This window comes from Canis lupus, chromosome 23 (genome assembly GCF_003254725.2).
Source record: "Canis lupus dingo isolate Sandy chromosome 23, ASM325472v2, whole genome shotgun sequence".
In the NCBI taxonomy this organism is placed as follows: domain Eukaryota; kingdom Metazoa; phylum Chordata; class Mammalia; order Carnivora; family Canidae; genus Canis; species Canis lupus.
This window is the reverse complement of record NC_064265.1, coordinates 25,617,688-25,635,645: the sequence shown is the minus strand read 5'-3', so window position 1 is coordinate 25,635,645 and position 17,958 is coordinate 25,617,688. Positions and strand designations below refer to the sequence as shown.

The 17,958-nt window shown below is 36.4% G+C and overlaps 1 protein-coding gene and 1 non-coding gene across 20 annotated transcripts in view; one reads left to right on the top strand and one right to left on the bottom strand.

Annotated features, from left to right (window-relative positions):
- TBC1D5 (TBC1 domain family member 5) overlaps positions 1–17,958 on the bottom strand; it is a 544,381-nt gene that overhangs the window by 116,255 nt on the left and 410,168 nt on the right. For all 19 annotated transcript variants that reach the window (XM_049100069.1, XM_049100071.1, XM_049100072.1 and 16 more), the window contains one exon: positions 3,023–3,129. In XM_049100069.1, coding sequence (XP_048956026.1) covers positions 3,023–3,129 — 107 coding nt within the window. The remainder of the gene's footprint in view (positions 1–3,022; positions 3,130–17,958) is intronic.
- LOC112661242 (U6 spliceosomal RNA) lies at positions 5,631–5,737 on the top strand. The gene has a single exon (XR_003137548.1). It is a non-coding gene; the product is annotated as a U6 spliceosomal RNA (small nuclear RNA).

Here is a 17,958-nt window from a genome sequence, read left to right as displayed (position 1 = left end):
CCTGAAGGAGGTAGAAGGTAGGCTGGGAATCTCAGGAGGGGATAGATACATACAAGGGTTATGGGGTCTTTCTTGCTAGCTTGGAATCTTAACAAGTCTTCGGCCTCAGGAAAGCCACATAACCTTAACCTGACTGCACTGAAAAAGAATGAAGAAAGAGAACCTGGTTTTGTCTACCTCATAGCTTGTTGTAAGGACATCAAAGTGCTTAGAAACTATGAAGGACAATGATTCTATTATTACAGTGTACAGCCCCATTATTTCAGTCTGTTCAAATGAGAAACCTTTTCACAGTAAAGCCTACATCTGATATAGAACAATTAAAGCTCAGTGTCGCATGCTCTAGTTGCAGAGTCTATTCTCAACTGAGCAATCACCACTGGGATTTACTGAAAGCGGTAGGACAAAGTGCTTTTCTGAAGTTGGCAATGAACTCAGAGGGCTCAGAGTTCCTTGTTTATTTTTATTTTATTAATAAAATGGGTCTGTCAGCAACCACAAACACTACTGTCACAAATAACTGGACTATGAGAATGTACTTTCATGCCTCAAATCTCATCCTTCTACTAGTTCACTTCACAGAGACTTGTGTGTTTATATACTCTGACCTACTTGAATTGGGAATGATTCAAGTATTTTAAGTGTTTCATTGTTACTAATAGAAATTAAGCACACTGATGTTTGGATTTTTAGAGGACATGGGCGGGGTACTAACATCATCCTTCCCTCTTTTTCTTCCTCCTCTGTGTAAATGGCCTATATGAATTATAATGACATTACTACATTGAAAATTCTGTCCACTTGTGGATTTCTATGCTATATATAAACTCGCTGTGTGTGTGTGTGTGTGTGTGTGTGTGTTTGTGTTTCTTCCCCATTTGTACCTCTGTAGCACCGGACTGGATTTTACTAGATCTTTGTAATTACATCAGTTTTTTTGTGGACAAAGGAGCTATGGTTGGGCAGGTCGTTAGAGACAATTTAATTCAACCCCAAAAGAGAAGACCATGATTTAGCAAGCATGAGTTTCCCCAAATCACAAGGATGGTTGTTAGTAGAGTCAAGATCTGACCCAGTGTCCTGATCCCTAATTCAGTCTCCTTGCTCCTTAACTAAAACTATCACCTTGCTGGGATAGTCATGTGAAAGCTCCTTAACACTATACAACTTTCTTTATTTTTCTATAGATATCATCATTCTATAAACTTGTTCTCAACAGCCTTTTAAACATGATTCCTTCCTCCTCCTGATCAATTTCTTCTGCCTCAGAAATATCAGTTTAAGGTCTTATATTTTGGGCCATTATCTTGATCATTTTTACTTAGTTAGACCCTAAATGTAAAAGTGGGGAATACTTTTCTTTAGATACTAATGCCAATATTTTTCTTCTCTTAATCCTCAGAGAATTTATTTTTTTAATGCTTACAGAATTGGCTTCATTATACTTATATTATGTACCTATCTTATTGAGATAAAAAGTACTCTATTAAAATCTCAGATTCCACTAATAACACTGACTGATTTATTATATAGAATGCTACATCTAGAAGAGTGGATGATTCATAGCAAGATTAACCATATTTAGCCAGGGAAAAATTACCAAGATCGATAGGTTTAGATAATATATTCAGTTCTCCCTTCAGTAAAACCAAAAATAAATCATCTAAGTAGAGAATTCAAATAGTTATTTTAACAGGTTTTTTCCCCCACTCTGTATGATTCTAAGAATTCCTAATGCTGAGCTGAGTTTACCTTAAGTTTACAGACCAAAACTCAAATACTTCAGTGACAAGCAACCTCTTTCTTTATTCCTTTGTAGATATTTCATAGTTGTGGTTATTTTTTATAAAAAATATATACATAAAATATGGGATTTTTGATTTTATAATCAGACTCCTAAGCCTTACCAGAAAAAAATATGCTACCTTAGATAACAGAGAAATGATGGATTATATTTGACACATAATGAAACACTGTAGAGCAGAAATGATATAAAATTGTGTATTTTTATAGAAAATGGGTATAGGCACAAAGAAATCAAATCTTTTAAATCTATCAAAGAATAAATAGAGGTCATACTCAAATGTTGGAAGTCAACCGCAGAGGGAAAAGCAGAAATCCTTTAGAACTAAAATTTACGTTAAACTTGGAGGCCCAAGTGGCTCAGACAGAGCTTTGGCAACAGAGCCACAGACAGACGGACTCCAAGACAGTTCGACAACTGCCAACATGACTATTGGGAATTCTGCCAAAGAGCCAAAGGCTGGGATTACCACCGAATGCCTGGCATTCTCATACTCGTGTTTGAAGCTCTCTCTCTTATATTTCATCCAATATTTTTGTTTGGCTCAAAAGCATCAAGGATTCACAGATTTTTTTAGATCATTAAATGTTCTTATTTTCAAGAAATATAACATTAGTTGTAAAAGAGCACACTTTTTCTCTGAAGTGTAAAGAAAATTTTGGTGGCTTGCTTTAAGTTTAAATAGAGAAATCAGCATTAAAGTCGTTTGAATCTCTGTTTTATTAGGTTACTCTTCCACAAAATTAGAAAAATACATAATCCAAAAATAAAATGATTTAGTATTTCATTGTGTCATAAACTTTTCCAGAACCAGTGCTTTTTATAGCTCTAATGTCTTGGTCACATGGCCCCTGAGGCTCTACCTGGGTAAGCTGGTCTCTGTGAGAGGTACCAATGATAATGAAATGTGGTTATAAGGAGAGACAGTTGCTGAGCTACTTCCTTGAGTTATGAGGAAAGGGGAAGGCAGAACAACCCTCTGAGGGACAAGAGATGTGTGTTCCAGGTTCTCACGGTCAATGTACACTTACTTATTTTACCTGCTCAGTTGCTAGCCAGTGAAGTATGTGAATTTTGCCTACAACTTCAGGCAAATTCTGTCATTAAGCAATTCATCTGTCATTACACAAATTCCCCACTATGAATTCTTGGAGTCATGCTGAGAAACCATTTTTTCACTCAACTTAAAATTGTGCATACTCTATTTGGAAAGCTTACCTTTGGATCTCGAAGGAACAGAGCCTTAAGAATTAGTGAGTGTACGTCCCCAATTAGTGGGTAATGCATCAGAAGGCCAAGACAGGTCTGGTAGTTACTAGAGATCACTAAATAAGAGGAAAAAGAAGAATTCAGAAGCAATACTGTTTAAGATGTTTGCATTACTCAAGACTAAAAAATAACAACTTAGATTTAAAGAAAGCAAACCAATAACTCAATTAATTTGATAAAAGGAAATAGGGAGAAGGGATCTTTACCAAATGGCCTTTGAAGCAGCACACTGTACTGTTAACTGCAATCTAATATCTAGCACTTATCCTCAGGAGGTGTTGGAAGAAGAGCCTCAGATATAGAGATGTGTATGTTTGCAATATAAATAAACTCTTAGAAGCATGCATATTTATTGCCATTTATATATCTGTGTTTAAATGTCTCTAGTTTTGCTTAGAAATTAGTAACAAAAATCTTATGAATGGGAAAAAACAGTTTAAAATTCTAATAATATTTACCCTAATTATTATGCTTCAAAAGTTACATGTTACATTTATTCTTTTATATGTAAATATTACATAATTCAAAGTTTAAAAAATATAATTTCTTCCAATATTTTTTTCTAAAGGTAATGAGAAATTTAGGGGGAGGATCTATGCAGCATTTCTTGGGAGGAAAAATGTCAGAATCTTCATAGATAAGCCTAACTGTGTTCCTTAGACTGTCATTTAATTTTTTTCCCAAATCAACCTAATTATGGGCGCAATTATTAAACACATCTTTTCAGGCAGGTCTATGTAAACTACTTCATTTCTTGGCAATCCATCTGCCACTGCTGTCACAATCAGGCCCATTAACGACAATCGGTTTGTAAGCCACACTGACTGCTTCCACAGCATTGACTGTGAAGAAACTTTACAGTTACAACTTCCTGTTGTTGCAACTGAATCCTTTTCATTAATCTGAACAAGCAGTTGAAAAATATTCCATAGGAAAACAATTGTGATTCTACAGAAAACAACACAAATCACAAAATAAATAATTGTTTGTGATCAGAAATATCCTTGATTCCTAGATTTTTCTTCTTCTTTTGTTGGAAGCACCATTTTTTGCAACAGCTTCCCGCCCCCTCCCCCTTCCCATGAACATTATGGGGAAAGGAGACAGGACTGGGCAAAATGAATAATTATAATCTATGTAAGGAACCACTTTATCATCTTCATTTCCGTTGCTGATCTGACAGCTTGTAATTTCATACATCTGCTTTCATTTGTAAAGCACTCACTTATCCTACCCTTTCTATATCTGTTCAGCCTCTTCTCTTCTCATTCGTTCATTTTATCATATTCACATTCAGTTACCTGTTGGCCTTTTTTCTCTAGAATTCAGAAAGCTAGTATACTGAGAACTCTGTAATGTTTCCATGTGTGGTTTTCTTTGAGCTCTAACAAATAAATAGAACGTAGATAATCAATTCATCTTATAACTCATACTTTCCCAAATACTATAATTATATACTAGTAACTGACCCAGGAAGAATTCTTGTGTATTTTGCAAAAGAAGCAAATGGTTCTGGATTTGGGATTGAAAGATGTGGGCTTGAATCCTGTGACACCATATGAACCTTTTCTAAGGTTGCCATAAGATTAAAGGACATAATCTGTTTCGCTGATTGACAGCAGCTGCTCAAAACCTGTTGTGAGTAACCTCTCCGAGCATCAATTCAGTCATGTGGAAACAACTTCCTGATTAAAAAAATATATATATCCCCCTACTTTATTCAATCTAATAGCTATTTGTTGAGTACCTAATCCACGGCAGGGTCTATGTTAGGAGGGGATGCAGAGATAAACAAAACATTCCTTAGTCTAAAGAAAATTAAAGAGCTGAAGGGCAGATGTATAACAGCAAGCAGTTTTTGCTACTACCACTAAAATGGCAATAAATTACTAAAGGCTTTCTTTCTGAGACTAGGCCCTATGCCAAGAACTTTTCCTACATTATCTCATTTAATTTCTATGACAATCTTATTATAAGGTTATAATTATTATCCCTGTTTTACAGATGAGAAAACACTTAGGTTAAGTCATTTGCCCAAATCACTGTGTAGCTCAGACAAGGTCTGAGCTTTAATATGTGGCTTTGTTTGAAAAGGCAATTGTTTTAAAAATGAGATGACATAATAAATGCAGAGTCACTGCAAACAGAAGAGTCAATTTATATTATTACTCTCAAGCAGTAGTTTTTAAGGAGTTTGGAAGGTCAGCATAACCCAGTCTCTAGAATAGCCTGATATAGATAGGTATTTGTTATTTGTTGGGACGAGGGCAACAATTCTATTCTTACAACTTGATAGAACTTTTGAGGCTGAAGTAAGGTATAAAATATGTAAGGGAAGCCAACAGATGCATTAATATTCTACTTGCAGAATGAATGAAGGTGCTAACAGTCTTTCTCTCCTGTCTCCCTTTCATCCATCCAGTCACTGAATGTTAATGAATATTTCCTGAGCATCTACTATATCCTGGACACACAGAGAGTGTGCTAGAGATAAAATGACAAAAGAATCTAAGCTCTGAAGAGTAGCCGACCACGCCATCTGAAATACTGCTGTAGGGTGCTTGCTTCTGCAGCACATATACTAAAATTGGAATGATACAGAGAAGATTAGCATGGCTCCAGAGCAAGGATGACTCGCAAATTCAAGAAGCAAAATACTGCTGCAGGAGTTTAGGACATGCTACCCTGCAATATACCACTTTGGTATACTGATTATTTTGAGTTGTAGGCACTTGAAAAACAACAAATGCACAGTGAGGCTTTCTTTGAACTCCTCTTAACCGTCTAAAGATACATCCCCCAAAAGGAAGTCAGTTGCCATAAATTCCCCCAAGACAAACTTTGTCACAAATTCACACCTCTCATCTCTTTTTCTAAAGGCCCATTTGTCTTCCCTAAAATCACTTACTTTTCTCTAAGAGGTCTACATCTCCCCTCCACTTTCTTTATTAAGATGGTATTTAATCTTAAATTCTAAAACCATATCTTTGAGAGTTGCTCATTTTCCTGAGTATTTACCACATACAAATGAGTATACATTTATATGTGTGTGTCAATATATATTACACAACTGTAATATGTATTTTTATAATAAAATATATAATTATATAATAATATAAGATACGTATGTTAATAAGCTTCTGCCTTTCTTGTTAATCTGTTTTTTTTTTTGTTAAATAATCTCAGCTAAAAACTTAAATGCGTATAAGTAAAGCTTTACTTCCCTATAGCACCCTGTCTTTGGATAATACTATCTCTAATTTATTAATGAAAACTTGCACCTTGAGAACACTTTTAATCTGCAGTTACATACACTAAGGATTAAGTTCCTTTTGAATAACTGTGCCAAATTTCGAGTAGGCAAGCGAGAATAACACAAGCTATTTTAAAAACAAAATAGTGGGGATCTGAGAGAATAAGAATTTAGTTTTGATCTTTATAGCAAATTTTTGTTGAATGTGCCAAATTCACCTGCAGTCCTATTCCCTCTCTAGTGTTTACTCTATCAGGGCAGTGAAAGATTTAAAAAAGGCTGACTTTTTGGTATCTCCCTATATTTGAAATCAAGTATGTATATGCTTTAAAAACAAAGTACAGCAGCCTGGGTGGCTCAGCGGTTTAGCGCCACCTTTGGCCCCAGGGCGTGATCCTGGAGACCCGGGATGGAGTCCCATGTCAGGCTCTCTGCATGGAGCCTGCTTGTGTCTCTGCCTCTCTCTGTGTCCTTCATGAATGAATAAATAAAATCTTTAAAAACAAAAAACAAAGCAGAACAAAACAAAACAACAACAACAAAAAACAAAGTACCGAAGTTACACACTCTGAAGAGCTCATTCACAGAACTATAAGACAAAGGTAAGTGGTAACTAGGAAAACATACTGGATTTGGGATCAGACGATCTAGATTATAATCTAATTTAGATTTAGATCAGATTGCTGGCCAGTCACCTATTCTGTGTGTGGACTTCATTTTTTCCCCATTTATAAAACAATAATAATGCTTACTCTATCTTCAGGGTTTCTGTAAGGGTGGCACAGATGCAAGGTAGTATGTTTCCCATATCGCTTAATTCTTGCTGAATGCACTCCCTCCGCATGACGCAAAGTTGACTTCTCTGTCTCTACTTTTAAATGGTACACGACTGTTCTGGAGTTGTTTAAGGGAGCTGGTTTAAATAGTTTCTCCAGTAATGACAAAAAACTAATGAAATCAGTAAAGATAATCAGAGGATGTTATTGTTTTGAGAAAGCTTAGACCTTAAATAACTTATGTATAATTCAAAGTTAACTGCCCCTACAATTTTAACACTTGTAAGTAAAACACTTCATCCAAATTACTTATTTTTATATTTAGATACACTTACTTTCCCAAGGTAACAAAATGGACTGGGAACAACTACCAAAGAATGTAAAACTAAATGTAGACTGCCTTTAATTTCCTCTAAAATTAAGAAAAGTAGTAGCTATCACTTATTAAGCATCTATAATGTGCATGGCAAGTTGCCATATATTATACAAATGCCCTGTGAGCCTCCTAATCCCCACTAAGGTAAGTATTATCATCAACTCCACATTTTAGACAAGGAGATGGCCGTGCAGAGAGAATAAACAACACATCTGAGGCCAGTGGGCTCCTAAATGGCAGAGAGGGCTGAACCCAGGTCTGTGAGGCTGAAAGCCTCACTCTTCACCACTGTACCTTATACCATCCTATATTCCTAGAAGAAAATGTCACAACAAGAGTATCCATGTACAGAAGCCAAATTTAGACACAGTGCAAATGGCTTCTAAACACTAACTATGTGTGAGGCACAGAGAAGCCTCAAAGATATACTGAGAAAAGCCCTCCATATATAAGGCCAGGTAAAGTAAATATTTAGAAATAGGCATAAATTCTTGAAGTTAGTTATTAAGTGGCATATAAAACAAATAATCATGAATATAAAATTAGAATACTTACCTAACAACAACAAAAAGGAAAACTTAAAGGCTTTAACATAATTTATGGTACCTCCCCCACTGAAAACAAAGCTGATATGTATGTAAGTGTCCTGCACGGTACCTGGCATGCAGAAGACATTCAATAAATGCTATGTGCTCTGAAAAAATATTTGTTGAGGATCCAAAACATGATGGGAAAGAAACAATACTTATTGCATTCATTGTCTTGAACTATTAAAAAACCCGTACTATTTTAACTTCCCTAGTTATAAAAAATGGCAACATACAAAATAGGGTTTCAAATGGACCAAAAAACCAGGTGGGGGTAGGGAGTAATCATAAATAAAAAGAACAAAGCTTATTCTTTTCAGTCTTGGAGAAAGCCAGGGATAAAACCAAGTAATACACTTCTCCAAACAAAGTGATTTTTGTCTAGTGTTTACAATTCTAAGATTTTGTCCTTCCGGGTTTTCCTCCCTGCTTGACATTGTGACAACTGCTTCACTGAGCACCATCAATCACAGCAACATCCATTCTCAAAACCTAAGATAAACACATATTCTTCTATAAACAATGAGATGGTCCTTATTTCTCTAGTAGATTTTGTGTATAAATATGAGAGTTTTAAATTAGATTTTTGGGAAAAGGACAATCTCAAATTCAGAGTAGCCCACTCTTTTGTCTTGAAAAAATCTTAAAAAATTTTTTTTTAAGATTTTAAGTAATCTCTATGCGTAATAAGGGGCTCAAACTCACAACTCCAGAGATCACAAGTCACATGCTCTACTGACTGAGCTAGCCAGACGCCCCTCAAAAAAACCTTTAAGAAGTGCTCTTAATGCTTTCCAAGCTTAATACACTTTAAACAGAATTTATTTTAATCAGATCAAACAACATAAGAGATCTTCTCAAGAATTTATACCTTTAAACATATGGTGTTGTCAACTGAAAGGTAGTAAGCAAGCAAGCATCCAAGTGGAGAACTAATAGCGGGTAGGGTATGAGCATAGGATGAAAAACACCATACTAGTGAAGTCAGCATGACTGCACACTCACTCCAGAGTGCCAATGGTCCTGGCATTAAGTTTGAAGCAAATCAGGTCCCTGTACAGACTTAAATTTTGTCATCGTCTCCATCTTGTTACCTAGTAAGGGCATAAATGAGATGATACAGTGCAGAAACCTTTAAGTCTTTAAATGCAAGTTATTACAATTGTGTAATAATTGTAGGGATATGCCTAGAATCAGGGCCTGAGTTCTATCTCCACATTATAAAATGTTACAGAAACAAAATCTAAAAAATTTAGCATGTATTAAAATTTAGGAAAGAAAATAATAAATCTGATTCATAGTTTTTGCCTCTTATTTTTTTAAATCCAAATGAAAGAAAACCATAGGTCAGGCTTTTAATTAATTACTTGTTTGTCTGAATCTGAATACAGATAGATACATACATACATTTTACTTCGTTGCTTAGTGATTTTTAATTCCTTGCTTAGAAGTATAGATCTGTCAGTAAAAAGGGTTGAGGTACAGAAGATATTTAAGAAGTGTTGAAAATCTCTCTTTTGTTAGACTTCATGTATTCAACTCAGTTAACTAGCATTTATTAAATATCTATTTTGTTCCATATACTGATATGACAAGAAAAAAGACACAATCCTAGTTTTCTCTTCATAATGCAGTGAAAGAGGAGCGTAAGACATAAAACAGGACATATTTGATAACAGTGGCACATACGAGGGGCTGTGACAACTCCTGGAGTGGAAAGCTGCAAGGTCAGTGAGTATCATCCATCAGGTGGAAGTAAACGGAGGCAGGATACTGAGTAGTTCCTATGGCAGAATGCTGAGGAGAAATGGAGACATGGAAGCAGGTCCTGCTTATCTACAGGGAGATAGAGTTTAGATTTTATTCTCTATTTGTTATCCCTACTGAAGGACTGTAAGTGATGTGATCAGATTTCTTTTTAGAAAGATTAATGCCAGCATAGGGTGATCAGTGGGAGGGAGGAGGAAGGACAAGATGCATGGAGCCAGCTAAAGTTTCTGGTAATACTACAGAGAGGAGAGGATGAATACTTGAAGTAAGCAAGGGGAAGTGGAGTACAGTGGGCAGAAATTGCTGGAAAAATGGATAGGTCTTTATATACAATTGAATTTGGGGAGTGTGTGCATATGATGAGAAGCAGAAAAACAAAAGCAGACAGTAAGAAATTATCAATAAAAATGTTAATGAATTTACATAATAAGGCTACTTAATATAGTGATTTTTAATTATTTCTTTGTGGACGTTTTAAACACAGTTCCGATTTTTATGAAAGTTAGACATGTACATAATTTAAAAATTCCAATCATTTAAGGCAGCTGATAATGAATACAGCACTTGCTGTCTCCTACCCTGTATTTCCCAATACCCAGAAGCACTTGCTTTCTTTTAGCTGATTAAGAAAAATTTACCTTCCATATTGTGAGAAAAAACATGCTAACTAACTCTTACTTTAAATGTTGTCTACTGACTTCCCATTTAAGCTTTAATTCATCCTTAGCACTGAAAGCCAACCCTCTGCCAACCTCCACATCATACATGCATTCCTTGTCCCCTCCCCCGATGATGTTACACCATAATTCTAGTTAAACCAATTTTTAGAGTTTCCACTTTTATAACAGGGCAAACATTATTACAGCTAAGTTAACAGTGTATCATGACTCCTCCCCCTGTTTCCACAGCCCTTTTTTCTTTCTTGGGATTTATAACGGTCTTGTTTTCCAATTGCTATGTTGTGTATGTATTTAACAGGAGTTTATCCTTAAATATTCTCCCATTTGTATACATTTATTTTTGAAACTTCAAAAAAATTTTCAGGTGCTTTTGTCAATTTCTTTCCTTCCCTCTCTCCCTTTCTTTCCTTTTCTTTCCAGGAAATTTCTCAATTTCTCATGAGCTCTCTGGTCTGTTCCATCATTGTGGGGATGCCCTCTACCTCTTGCAAGTGTTATACCCTTATTTCCTCAAGTGCCTAGCTTCTTTCTTGCTTTACACCCTTGTTTTGAGGAGCACATCCTCTAAAGGCTTTATGCACAGGACAGGAATTAAAAAAAAAAAAAACTTTTCTGTTTGAAACATTTATTGTGACAATTAATAGTCTAGGTATGGAATTCCAGGCTGGATATACATTTTCCTGGGAAAATTGGGAGCATGGTTCCAGAGTATTTTGGCTTCCAGTTAAAAAGTCTCACACCATTCTAATTCCCATTCTTCTATGTGACCTGTTTCTCTTTTCCCACCCCCATCTAAATTTAGAGTAATGCACCTTTAATTTGCATGTATTTTCACATATAATGGACCCTTTCAATTTAGAAACTCATGTTTTTCTGTTCAATTAGAAATTTCTCTTTAATTGCTTCACTGATGATTTTCTCCCTTCTGTTTTTTTGTTTATTCTGTTTCTCATTTCTTTCTTCTTTCTCTCTATTAGAAGAAATCTCATTATCTAGATGTTGGATCTCTTGGCCCAGTCCTTCAATTTTCTTTCTTATTTTCTAAATCTGTTTTATGTGCTGTTTCCTGGAATACTTTTCAATTTTATATTCCAAACCATCTTACTTGCATCATATTTTTATTATCAATACATTTTCCCTTTTTTAAAAGATTTTATTTGAGAGGGAGAGAGAAAAAGAAAGAGAGAGAACATGAGCAGGGGAGAGAGGCAGAGGGAAAATCAGACTCCCCGCTGAAAAGGGATTTTCAACACAGGGTTTGATCCCAGAACCCCAAGATCATGACTTAAGCCAAAGACAGATGCTCAACTGACTGAGCCACCCAGGTGCCCCTAATACTTTTTCCTTTGAATCACGCTTTTCCTAGCTCTCTGAGATGTTCCCTCCTCCTTGTGTAGTCTCTGTGTACAGAGACTGTTGTTTTTCTCTCCTGGATGCTTATTTAGATCTCTGCTTTTATTTTTATGCTTTCCTCAAATGTTTGGTGATTTATGGCTACCTGCTCATGTCTAAGAGTGGGGCGGTACAAAGGTAACTTCAAGCTTTGTGTGCATGAATGGGTGGGTGTTTTAACTCTAGGGTTTACACAGGTCATTCTTAGGTAATCCGTGAACCTAGATTTTTAGGCTTTTTCTCTTGGGCTCACTGGATTCCCCCAAAAAGGATCTCCCAAATTTCTTCTAGAAGGAGGAAGTTTGGTTCTAGTGATCTGGGAACAGTAAAGATGGTGAAAGAACACTGGTGGCCTCCATATTCACTGAAACTGCCCGAGTCCCTAGTCCAGAAATCCTCCATTTTACCACCTCCAGGATATATCCTCAAGGTACAGGTTGGATATCTGCTTCTTAAACAGACTTTTAATCAGTTCTTGTTCTTCAGTCTTAACTTCTTCCTTCTTCCTACCAATTCCCAGCAATACCTAGCACTGCCAATTTCTATACTTTTAGGAATTTTATGGGTTATTTCTTGGCTTTCCTCATTATCAATTTTGTATCTAGTTTTCTTGGATCTGCTAAGTCAGTTATCAGTCACCTATCTGCTTTCCTGTTTCCAAAATCTCAGTAATCTCCTTCCTAATTCTCTGTGTCCTGGGTGTTTATGCCATTTTAATGGGGTTTCAGAAGCAACAGTGGTAAATAGAGGAGCTTAATATAACATCTCAAATCTGATATCCTTAGTCACTGACATTCCTATTCAGCATCTGGGCAATGAACTACTGGGAAGAAGAATCTAGGTGAGGAAGTAACTGAGTGGGAAAAGCTGAGGAAGAAGGAGAGAGCAGAGGAAGGTGAGTGAGAAAGCTGGGAAGTCAGTAGTCAGGAAGCCCAAGATCACTGTCTCCTTTTCTCTAATGGTCAGAAAGAATGGCTGTAATCAACTTGCAGGACTATTCACATTATATTTTGACAGCAACAGATGGACATGAAATCTTGAGTATTTCTGGGTAAGATTCTAGTGATACATATGATTTTGCTGGCTTTTGCCCATAAAAAGGTATTGTAAAGTTCCTGAATCCATCATTGTATTGCTTTCTAGGGCAATGGAAAAATGTGGGATGGGAGTAAGAACACAGAGAGGCAAGATTATGGCATCAGGAAAGAAGACTACTTCCTCCCCTTTAATAAAAGGCCAAAATAGGTATGGACTCTTAATTTTGAACATGAAACAAGATTTCCAGGAGCATAATTTTTCTTTCATATCTCTATTCCTGTAGTTGTATAAATTAGAAGTATTTTCAGGCAAAAAAAAAAAAAGGACATTAAAAAGACAATGTGACACATATTAGAATGGTCAAAACCCAAAACAGTGACACTACCAAATGTGGAGCAATAAGAACTTTCATTCACTGCTAGTGGTAATGCTAAGTGGCACAGCCATTTTAGAGGACAGTGTAGCCACTATGTTGAAATTTCTTTTTTAGGCCTGATCATAAGCAATTACAAAGAAATGATAATTACTTTTATGTATCAATTTGACTGGCCTATAGGATGCCCAGATTGTTGGTAAGTTATTAGTTCTAGGTATGTCTGGGTATATGTCTAGAAAAGATTAGCATTTGATTTAGTGGACTGAGTGATGAGATCTGCCCTCAATGACAGTAGGCATCATCCAATCCACTGGGGTCCCAAATGGAACAAAAGAATGAAGGAAAGGTGAATCCTCTCTCTCTCTCTTCTTGAGCTGAAATGTCTATTGTCTCTTGGTCTTGGATATGAAATCTCCTGGTCTTTGAGCCTTTGGACTCTGAGACTTCCAACATAAGACCCCTGGTCCTCAGGCCTTCAGACTCAGACTGACTTATATCACTGGCTATCCTGCTTCTGCAGCTTGCAGATGACTGACTTTGAGACTTCTGGGCCTCCATAACTGTGCAGGGCAATTCTTTTAATAAATCTCTTCATATATATCTGCATTTATATTATAATGGTTCCTTTTTCTCTGGAGAACTCTAATACAAAAAGCTCTACCTGACAAGTCTTACCTCATAGTCTGAGGCAGAAAATGGGTCTATGCCACAGCAGACACGGTGCACAGCCAATACACTCTGGTTTCTGAAAGATGTTGCAATCATGGTCTTGGCCAACTGAGCCCACATGACCTTTCACATATTTCTATTCCTAGCCATGGTGCCTTCATTCCTAGATTTATCTGAACTCTCAGGCATTGATCCTTTTCATATGCCTCTGCTGGGACCTTTTTATGGGGGTAGAAAGAAGAACTCTTGAAGATACTTTCCCTCATTTGTTTTAGTTCTCAGTTGTTTTCTACTCCTAGCCTTTCCACCTCATCCCCCACTCATGCCCGTAAACCACTGCCACTTCAGGGTCCTTAAACTACCAGTCTTTTGTTCAGGGCTTCTTCAAGGGGGGAGATAACACCACATCTATGCTGATCTACATGATCCTCAACCAGTGTGCCATTCTATGGGTGAAATGGAACGAGGGAGCTGACAATCTCTCCAATTTTTGACCCTTACTGATAGCACAACAAGAAGTGATTAAAGGCTTATTTTATTAACTCTTCCATTTTTGACTTGCTTTTTTTGTTTTTAAGATTTATTTATTCATGAGAGACACAGAGAGGCAGAGACATAGACAGAGGAAGAAGCAGGCTCCCTGTAGGGGGCCCGATGGGGTACTTGATCCCAGATCCCAGGATCACGCCCTGAGACAAAGGCAGACGCTCAACTGCTGAGCCACTAAGGTGTCGAGACCTGTTGTTTTAATTGGCTACTCTAACACCTAACAGCTCAGGTCTCTCTCCTGCCCAGCTCAGCTGAGCTCCTGAAATTTACCATATTATCCAGCAATCATGCTCCTTGGTATTTACCCAAATGAAATGAAAACTTATGTCCATACAAAAATTTGCATGCTAATATTTGTAGTGTCCTTAATCATAGTTGCCAAAACTTGGAAGAAACTAAGATGTCCTTTAGTAGGTGAATGGATAAACTGTGGTACATCCAGATAATGGAATATTATTCAGAGCTAAAAAGAAATGAGCTATCAAGTCCTAAAAAGACATAGGAGAAACTGATATGCATATTACTAAGTGAAAGAACCTAATCTAAAAAGGCTACATACTATATGATTCCAGCTATATGGTATTCTGGAAAAGGTAAAACTATGAAGACAATAAGATCAGTGGTTGTCATGGGTTACGGGGATGAACAGGCAAAGCACAGAGGATTTTTACAGCAGGGAAGCTATGCAGGTAATACTATAGTGAGGGATAGATATCACTATACGTTTGTCCAAATCCATAGAAGGTACTACACCAAACGTGAATTGTATTGTAAACTAGGGACGTTAGGAGATGATGATGTGTCATTGTAGGCTCAATTATAACAAGTGTACTACTATTGTGGGGGATGTTGACAGTGGGGTAGGCTGTGTGTATGTGTGTAGGGAGGCTGGTATCTGGGAACTCTGCACATTCAACTCAATTTTGCTGCAAAGCTAAAATTTCTTTAAAAAGCTCTATTTAAAAAAAAAAAGTCTAACCATAAAAAAATATGCTACTATGATGTATCAGCCTATGTTAGTGAAATTTTGAAAGATTTTTAGCTAAAATATAAAGTAATATAAATGGTAGTTGTAACTCAAAGGGTCATATAAATATCCATATCTGAGATGGTCATAGAACGACCTACAATATTTAATGTCTGAGAGGGGAGAGAGCTGGCAGTCAGGAATTGCTTAAACACTCCTTTAAAAATAAGACCACCAATTTGTGTTTTGATAAAAACTCAATGACACATTACTATGTGATTTAAGAGAGCCTTTGTTTCTTAGTCCCTGAGGTTGGGTAAGACTTTTCCAGAAAAGACAAATAAATTCAATTTGTAGTTGAAACAAAATGCATTGTGACATCAGTATAATGTTGAACATGCTCTTAATGAGAAAATAGAGAAATAGAAATTCTGGGGTAGGACAGATGGAAACTCTGGCAGAGAGACACGTAGTGGCTGAGAAGTTAACCAGAGGTCTAAAGTGAAATGAAAAGGAACAATGTTTATAAACTATGAAGAAGACACAACTGCCACACCAGGCCAGGCCAAGAGATGGCTAAAGACACCCTTACAGAAAACCCAGGAAAATGACAGGGTTGTGGCATGTTCATGCTACCTGAAAACACAAGGCAGGAAGTGGGTAGAAGTGCCAAGAAGAAAAGTTTTCCATTTACCAAGTGTTCAGAGAGAATATTAAGAGACAACAAACGTTTAAGAGATACTTTCTAGTTAGGAAAATCTGTTAAATTAAGTTGACTACAGTATTTTAGTTACAAACAATGTACAAGACAAAAGGTATGGTACACATTGTAAATCAGAGGAAATGTTTTTCTTTGGTACTAGTAAAAAATCTTCAGTAGAAAAAAAGATGTGAAAATTTTTATGCTTAAAGAGTAGACAATGCTTTCTTTAAAAGCACATCAAAAAATGTATTTTAAAAGATATATTTATTTGAGTTCTTATTCTACAAGCTTCGTGGCTCCTGTATTCTCAGCAATTACTGTACACATACCCATGCCACCTCCCCAGCCCAGGTCTCTAGGACACTCATCCATCTGAGATCACCCCAAATACTGAGCACATAAAGAGCTTCAGATGCTTTGAGGGTTAAGGAAGAACTGTAACACATATGGTTCTGGTCCTGAAGGGCTTACAACCTATTTTCAAAGATGGTACTAACATGCAATAAGGAACAACATAAGACAGAGTATAATTAAGTGCTACACTGAGTTGTATTGATTAAAATCTTTTAGGAATGTAAAAGTGAGAAATTAATGTGGGCTAGAAAAATTGGGGAAGGTTTGGGGGAAAGCTGCCTTGCCCTAGGCCTGAAAATAGAGCATAATTTAGGTAGGGAGAGCCAAGAGAAGGAGGGAACCACTTGAGTGGACTTTATTATAGTATGGAGTAAGTCAGTAAAAACAATAGCATGATGAGAATATGGCTTTTATGAAACTATTATAGGATTAACAGTTCATGATTAGATCCTTATCTCCTAACCTTTATTAATGTATATAAAGCTTAGTCCATATAATCCAGCAAAGAATAAAAAATAAAACCACTTCTTATAACACATAAGAAAACAAACATGTTATGGTTTGATTAAAATGTTTGAGTAATTCTATTTAAACATAATTTTAGTAAAGCAAAAGTTTCATTCAAAGAACAGCCATTTGACCATGATTTCAATGATTAAATGTTAAAATCTGTATAGATAATGTTCATATTTTTGTTTTTCCCAATGTGAAAATTTACTTTTACTTAATAAAAGTAAGGTAGGGCTTGAGAAACGGAAAAGGCAATGTGAGAACTAACCCACCTGTCGCTAGTCCCTTTGGCCTTAATCTGGCTTCCTAACTTCTAAACATGGAGGTTGGGCTCAATCTCTGAAGCGTCATATAGAACTTGATGTTTATAAGAAATCTACTAAGTGGTTGAATACTATACTTGCCTGACTAGATTACTTTTAAAGTGAATAGAAGTTTTGTTCGAGGTATATAAAGAAAATTAGAAGAATACTTTTGTTAAAAATTAAGTATGAGATGCCAACAGTAGTGAAAAGGGCAGAACAAGAACAAAGGAGGGGCACTAGGATCCAACCCTACAGACCAACTGTTAAATTATTTAAATGCCAAGGGCACTGTATTAGTTTCCCAGAGCTGCTGTAACAAAGTACGTAAAACCAGATAGTTTAAAACAAGAGAAATTTATTGTCGAACTGTTCTAGAGAATAAAGTCTAAAAATCAAGGTGTTAACAGGGTCATGCTCCCTCTCAAACCTGCAGGAAGAACACTTCCTTGTCTCTTCTAGTTTCTAGTGTTGGCAGGGCTCATTCCGTCATAGGCTTTGAAAGAGAATCTGTTTTATGCATTCTCCTAGCTTGTGGTGACCGTTAAGAATCCTTGGTGTTCCTTGGCTTGTAGATGCATCA